Here is a 7,633-nt window from a genome sequence, read left to right as displayed (position 1 = left end):
GGGCACAAGGGTGGACGAGAGGGGTCACCTGGCAGCCTGCCAGAGCTCGGCGACGCGGGCTCCTGCAACCTCGCCCGAGACCTGGGATCTCCACCGGGCTCTGACCATTGTTCAGCTGGTCGATTACTGTGCGCTAGGCTTCAGCATCCGCCTTTAAACCCACCTCTTCCTCCGAGGGTGTCTGCAGCTGCGAAAGGGTTAGGATCTCCCACCAGCTGGAGGAAGGCGCAGGAGTTAGCTTCTCTGGAGCTTGGTACTCATCTGTTTGTTGGTCTGTGTTCCCCACACCACCCCCAAACTCTGGGGCCTCCTCATCTTTGTGTCTCAGATTTCTATCCGAATCCTGGAAAACTTTCGCTTATTCATTCAAAGGACATTTATTGAATACCTCCCACGTGCCGGGAACCATTCTGGGCGCTGGGAATACACTCAGTAACCAAGTCATTCATCGATTCTGCTCTCAGAGGGTACAAATAATGGGGGGGGGGGGGGGGGGGAGAGAAACATAAGGAAAATAGCCACACAATTGGGTGTGTAATTGCAAAGTGAAACGCTACTATGAATGAATGAGAAGGTTCTAGGACTTAGACTGGAAGGTCAGTCTCGGAAGAAGTGACCTTGACTTTAATTATAACAGTGACTCTAATTCAAGCAAAGGGAAGCACATGTGCAAAGGTCCTGTGGCTGAAACTCAAAGAAGACCAGTATAGTGGGAGCTCAGGGAACAAGGAGGAGAATGGAGTGAAATGAGTCAAAAATGGTAGCCAAGGACCAGATCCTTGCAGGCTGTGTTTAGGGTTCAAGTCTTTACCCTAAGATTTGTCAGTGAAGGGTTTCAATTATGATGTGTTAAATAAATGGATGGATTCTAAATTGTGCCTCATGCTGTGAGCGCCCACTACATTTTCTTTGTAAATCTTCCTGTATAGTTGACCAACACCAAGTGGCAGGTAGCTGTCAAGTCATTGCTAGAAGGGATCTGGAAGAGGGCAAAACAACAGAGTTGACTACCCATCCCTCCACCATGCCCCTTTCTCCTTCAACGTTTTAATAGAAAGTTGGATAAAAATAACGACCACTGGGTAGTTCAGGGGAGTTGTTTGTGACTTTTTGTATGCAAAACTTGCGGTTGTTTTTTTTGTTCCTAATTGAGAAATCACTTTTTTTGTGTGTGCCGCATTTTCTTTATTTCAAGCCACAGGTCTACTTGGAGGGTCATGCAGCAAGTGGATTATAAATAAAATCAGAGTCTATGAATAGTGTCAGCACATTAAGAGACAGAATCACTGAATTCTCTTGTTAGGTAAAGAGCTCGCATCTTTGAAATCCATGAGTTGGTATTATTTACGGCACACCTGAGAGGTACCTTGCTCCGATTAACATTACCATGCTACTCACTATAAAAAAGCCCAAGGGTAAACTACTGAAGATGCTAGGGTCACCGTTTTCTGAAGACTGAGTGCTAACCCAACCCATGGACTTCATCACAGCTTTCTTCCATGTAGAATAACGAATTTCACTTTCCTTGGCGTTGATCTGAGGTTCAAACCGCTCCATCGTGACAGCTGACAAATCCTCAGGCTCGAGACTCCAAACGCCAACCCCTTCTGCAGCCCCTGCTGCCATGGCAGCTCCCAGGGCAGTTGTTTCAGGCATCAAGGGCTTCACTACTGGGATATACAGAATGTCTGCTTGTAGCTGCATAAGAATTTTGTTCTTGGTCATTCCTCCGTCTACCTGCAAATGGCTGAGTGGAATTCCACAGTCCCGATTCATGGCATCCAAAATCTCTCGGGTTTGGAAACAAAGAGCTTCTAATGAAGCAAAAGCAATATGGCATTTATTGGTGAATTGGGTGAGCCCACAGATGATCCCTCTTGCACTGGGCTCCCAATAAGGTGCATATAGCCCTGAAAAGGCTGGGACAAAATAGCAGCCATAAGAGGAACCTACTTCTTTAGCAAGTTTTTCAATTTCCCCTGAGGTCTTTATAATTCCAAGATTGTCTCTGAGCCAGCGAACAACAGCACCGGCTATAGCTACCGAACCTTCTAATGCATAATGTACTGGTTTGTCTCTGCCGAGTTTGTAAGCCACTGTGGTCAGAAGGCCATGTTTAGAAAATATACACTTATGGCCTGTATTACATAGTAAGAAACAGCCTGTTCCATACGTGTTTTTGGCTTGTCCATCCTGGAAGCACAGTTGTCCCACCAATGCAGCAGATTGGTCCCCCAAACACCCAGATATTGGCACACCTTCCAAGGCCCCAGCTTTCATTAGGCCATAGATCTCAGAAGAACTCCGGACACTTGGAAGAATTTTCATCGGAACTTCAAAAAATTCACAGAGCTCTTTATCCCATTCCAAAGAATGAATGTTGAAAAGCATCGTCCTGCTTGCATTTGTTACATCCGTACAATGGACGCCTCCACTGGCTCCTCCTGTCAAGCTCCAAATAAGCCATGAATCAATGGTCCCAAAAAGAGCTCTATCTTCTTCAACTGCCTTTTGAACTTTTCTCACGTTGGCAAGGAGCCAACGAAGTTTCACTGCACTGAAGTAAGTGCTAAGTGGAAGGCCTGTCTTGGTCTTGACAAAGTTATTATTTACTGGAATGCTTTTACTAAGACTCTCAACGGTAGATTGGGTTCTTAGATCAAGCCACACCACAGCATTGTAGAGAGGTTCTCCAGTTAACTTGTCCCAGACCACAGTGGTCTCCCTCTGGTTACTGATACCAATAGCTTTTATGTTGGAAATATTGAGCTGTCCAAGTTTCTCACACGTTTTCTCTATACACTCATAGACGGACTGCAGGATTTCCTTAGGGTCTTGTTCCACCCATCCTTCTTTCGGAAACTCTTGTTTTATTTCCACTTGATGATGACTAACTAGTTCGGCTGTTTTTGGATTGAAAACCGAAAAGCGCGTCGAGCTTGTGCCCTGGTCCACTGCTCCCACCAACTGCCCCAAAACTGCTTTCTTCGTGGCTGCCATGAAACTCGCTTAGGTCGGCGGGAGGGCGATAGCGTCCCGTTTCCCGGGTGACGGCGGCGGGCGGGGGAGGGGCGGACGGCGAGCCGGGAGGGCCAGCCGGCGCGCGGTCGTAGAACGCAGTATCGGCAAGGAGCTTCTCGCCCCGCCCCTCCCTCTTCTCTTCTAGATTCTTCTAGATTTCTTTCCTGCACCTTACCCCACTGGTAGTGGGGATGCGTTGAGTACACACCGTGTCAGACATTGTGCAGAGCCCTTCACCAGCCTGAGCTTATCCTGGAGCAACCCTGCGAAATAACTGTTAGCTCATTCGGCAGTTAATGAAGGCCAGGCTCAAAGTCACACAGCTGGCAGAGTGAAGATTCAAATACGGTTTTGTCGTCTAAAACCTGGAAAGGAGTCATCCCTTCATCAGTTGACCCACACGTGAAACAAATATGTAGGGAATGCCTGCTTTGCACGGGGCATTGCCCTGAGTGCTGATAGCACAAAGGTGAATTAAGACAGGGTCTCTGAGCCTTTGAGAATTCACACGCATTCATTCATTGATTATTTATGGAAAGGCTGGTATGTGCTAAGCACTAGGTGGGGAGTGGAGATGGGATGAATAAGATGGAATGAATAAGAAAGGTCTCTGTCCTCATGGGGTTCACGGTCTAGTGAGAGAAACAGAAAATAAACCAAATGTGTGGTAGTGCCTTGAAAGAAACATGCAAGTTCCAGTGATAGAGAATGAGCACCTAATTGGAAGAGATTGGAGGTAACAAGAGTGGAAGTAGGGAGACCCTAAGAAGGCTATTGTAGGGTGAGAGTAGAGGATGGTGGCTTGGTCTACTGTGTTAGCAAAGGAGAATAGAGATGGATTTGACATAAGCCTGGGAGATGTAAATGGCAGGAGTGATTGATTAATTGGATTCACAATCTATTAGGAGATAAGAAAAGCAGCATACCCAGAAGTCCTACTCCTAGTCACTTGGAGTTAACTCGTCTGATTCATGCTCTTGTCATTTTCCCCGTGCCCTCAGCAGGTAGAAAAGAACTGTCATACCCCATCACAGCTCCTTTAAGCAAAGCAGGGACCCATGTGGGTCCATCACCATTTTAATTAGCAACTAAATCATTCACTCATTTGTTTAACAGTCAACACATGTTTATTTGTGCACCAGGTTATTGGAGTTAAATGATTATTGGAGTTAAATGGTGAGAAAGTTTTAATTCAACAAGCTATTCAAAACAACTTTTCTGTAGGAGTTTTGTTGATCTCTAGAACTAAAACTAATAGGAAAACATGAACCTTACACATTTTCTTTCCAAACTACACATTTTGTGGAATAGGGAGCTTAGAGCAGAGAAGATGAGGGATTTGTCCAAGGTACCCCAGCCAGTTACTGGCAAGGAGTGGACCTAGATCTCTTTACAACTGTACTAAAATAGATGAGCAGAAGCAACGTCGTGTAGAATCATGGTTTCAAACTTTGACTTTAGCAGGGGGATATTTTTTTTAATCTTCAAATAACTCCAATTTATAAAAGAAATCAAAGTGAAACTGCTCTTGTTGGAAATGAATGGGGATCCTGACTCCCACCTTCTCAGTATCTTCCTCCTTCCCAAGGTGTATCTTTAGCAAAATGAAACTGACATCAAACAGTTACAGAACCTCTGAGGGATCGGCAAAACCCAGGTTGAAAACCACTTTTTTTTTTTTTTTTGGTGGTGGTGGGTAGGCTAATATTTGGAGAAATACAAAGTTTAAACAGGGCTGCAGTTAAAAAACTATATGTGATATGTCCACTTCACTCAGTGCTTACCATCTACCAGGTACTGGGCTACATGCTTTCCGTGCTGTGTTTGATTTAAGCCTCTCAGCAACTCTCCAGGGTAGGTACTATTATTCCTTTTACCAGTAAAGATAGTGAGGCTAGAGGTCAAACTAATTGTTCACCTAGTAGGTAGTAAAACTAAGTTTCTGTTTTTTGAAAATAGGCTTGTCTGTTTCTAGAGCCTGAGCAAGTAACTGCCATACTAAGCTCTTCCTCAAATGATACCACGAGGGAGGAAGGGGCTGTTGAAACAGAGGAACCGGTCACTGAACCTCTGGTAGAAGAATGCAGAGGACCAACTTTGTCATGGTTTGGGTTGGGGTTAGTTATTCATTCAGTCAACAAATATTGATATTTACCAGTCATATACTATATGCTTGGCTTTGGGTACATATGAGTGAATAAAACATGCATAACTTTTCAATAATTCAACAAAAATGTATAAAGCACCTCTGCCGTGGTTAAGTCCTGAAGTGGCCATGGTGATAGGAAATCAACACTGTCCAGCTTGAAGATCTGAGATTCTGGCAACCGAGTGTGGTTCCTCTTTCCACTTCTCAACTCTAATTAAGGAATGAGAAGGTGATAGTTTAGATTGCCTTATAGATCACAAAATCCTATCCTTGGAAATGAATAACTAAAAATCACTTCCTTGTTTTATTTTGTTTCCTGTGCATTTTACCATAGCTAACTTCTACTAACAAGAAGATGACGTTTTACTATTTTACTGTAGTTTAAAAGGAAACAGCATTCTCTCTAGATTAAGAGTCCTTAAAGGGGACAGTTTAGGACAAAGGTCACTGTTCTGGTTTTCATAAGATGCATTAGTCATAAAGATAAATATTTCTCTCTCATTCACACACACACCACATACACGGAACCCAACCATCACAGTTACCATAATTCATTGAGAGTGACTGGCTCGGGTTAAAGTCAAATAGAGGACCATCACTATGGTAATTTCGATGGAATGTCCTTCAAGAAATTCTATTCTCAAGGCTCTTCTGAACAAAGTTCAAGAAATTTGCCCAGGCCCCTCTGTTTTCTTATTTTCTTCTCAATGAACTATGTTATCAATCTGACAGGGCTGGAGTATGTTTGTTCTGGGCAAAGTTTCAGGAGTCTTTCCCAAGAGAGTGAGACTTTGTAGCCACCATGATAATGGTCCAAAGTTTACCTTTCCTCTGTGTTTTCTTGTTGCTGTAGGCACATACAAGTTCTCAGACTCTATATACTATGCTTTCTTTTCACATTCCCCTTTGAAAACTCCATTGATATAGGTTCAATTATTATCTTTCCATTAGTTAATGTTAATATTTGTTATTTGCTCTACAAAACAGGTGCTTCCATAGCTGCTCTTTTAAACTATTATAACACTATGAACAATTACTCTGAGAAATTATTACGGTAATCACTAATATTTATGAAATGTCCTTTCTCTTCCCATGAACCTCTCCCCCCTTTTGTTTGCACCTGGCCTGGGAACCTACCTGGGGCCCCAGCAACCCAAACAAGGGAAAAACTCAGGGAAAGTGACCGGGAATGCCCACTGCAACCAACCTGGGTCCAGGGCAGGCTCTTGAATGAAGCAGTCAGCAACTCAAACAGCAGTGTCCTTGGAGGCGTGGCAAAGCAAGCTCCATCATTTACTTCCAGTTTCCAAGAAGGTCCAATCCAATGGATGGGCTTTCACTTATGTTTGTATCTTTCTGGTTGTTTATGGCTACTTGGTATATGACCTGCTGATTCCTCGGATCTATTATTATTACTTTTTTCCCCAACACATGCCATTTCCCCAGCCTGGCTGCTATCATTTCTCCTCTAGATTATTGCAACCTCCTAAGTGATTTCTGTGCCTTGAGTTTTGCCCCTTGAACTACCACCCCTAATCCCTTCTCCACAATGTACCCAAAGTGACCTTTCCAAAATACCAAGTCAATCATGTCATTTCTCTGCTTAAAAGCTTTTTTAAGATAAAGTCCAAACTCTAATGTAGTCCTAAAAATTTCAGGGTAATCTACAAAGGGATTAGAATGCCCCAGGAGACTTACAGGAAACGCATAAAAGATTTCAGCCGGAACAGAACTCATTTTGGATACATAGCAATTACAACAAAGTCAGTTATTGTAAATTGTATCATCTATCACCTCAGTTTAGAGCAGCAACTCCACTTTTACTAAGCTTAATACCAGAGCGAATTAATAGTCTCAGATCACTTGGATTGTTACCTGGAATATAAATGTCTAATATTCAAAAGTATTTAGCATGTTTCAAATTGTTTCCGCATACTTTATCCCCAAACCATCCGGAGAGGTCCTACCCTCACTTTATGGATGAGGAAGTGGACAATGTTTGTTTTTGGAGAAGAAATTACAGACATAAAGGCTTACCACTTTATTATTTTTTCCCTAATAGGAATTTCTGCATATGTTTCTTCTTTTATCGAGGTATAGTTGATGTACAATATTATATAAGTTTCAAATGTACAACATAGTGATTCACAATTTTTAAAGGTTATACTCCATTTATAGTTATTATAAAATATTGGCTGTATTCCTTGTGCTGTACAATATATCCTTATAGCTTATTTATTTTATACATAGTAGTTTGTACCTCTTAATCCCCTACGCCTATGTTGCCCCCCCTTCCCTCTTCCCCACTGGTAACCGCTAACTTGTTCTCTATATCTGTGAGTTCGTTTCTTTTTTGTTATAGTCACTCATTTTATTTTATTTATTTATTTATTTAACATCTTTATTGGAGTATAATTGTTTTACAATGGTGTGTTAGTTTCTGCTTTATAATGAAGTGAATCA

At 42.5% G+C, this 7,633-nt stretch overlaps 1 protein-coding gene across 1 annotated transcript; it reads right to left on the bottom strand.

Moving 5' to 3' along the window:
- Positions 1 to 1,173: 1,173 nt before the first annotated feature.
- LOC118898252 (glycerol kinase-like) lies at positions 1,174 to 3,001 on the bottom strand. The gene has a single exon (XM_036858365.1). It carries the CDS (start codon positions 2,998 to 3,000, stop codon positions 1,345 to 1,347), a length of 1,656 nt encoding a protein of 551 aa, XP_036714260.1. The 5' UTR covers position 3,001; the 3' UTR covers positions 1,174 to 1,344.
- Positions 3,002 to 7,633: the final 4,632 nt, after the last annotated feature.

Source organism: Balaenoptera musculus, chromosome 7 (assembly GCF_009873245.2).
Source record: "Balaenoptera musculus isolate JJ_BM4_2016_0621 chromosome 7, mBalMus1.pri.v3, whole genome shotgun sequence".
In the NCBI taxonomy this organism is placed as follows: domain Eukaryota; kingdom Metazoa; phylum Chordata; class Mammalia; order Artiodactyla; family Balaenopteridae; genus Balaenoptera; species Balaenoptera musculus.
This window is presented reverse-complemented; position numbering and strand designations above follow the sequence as displayed.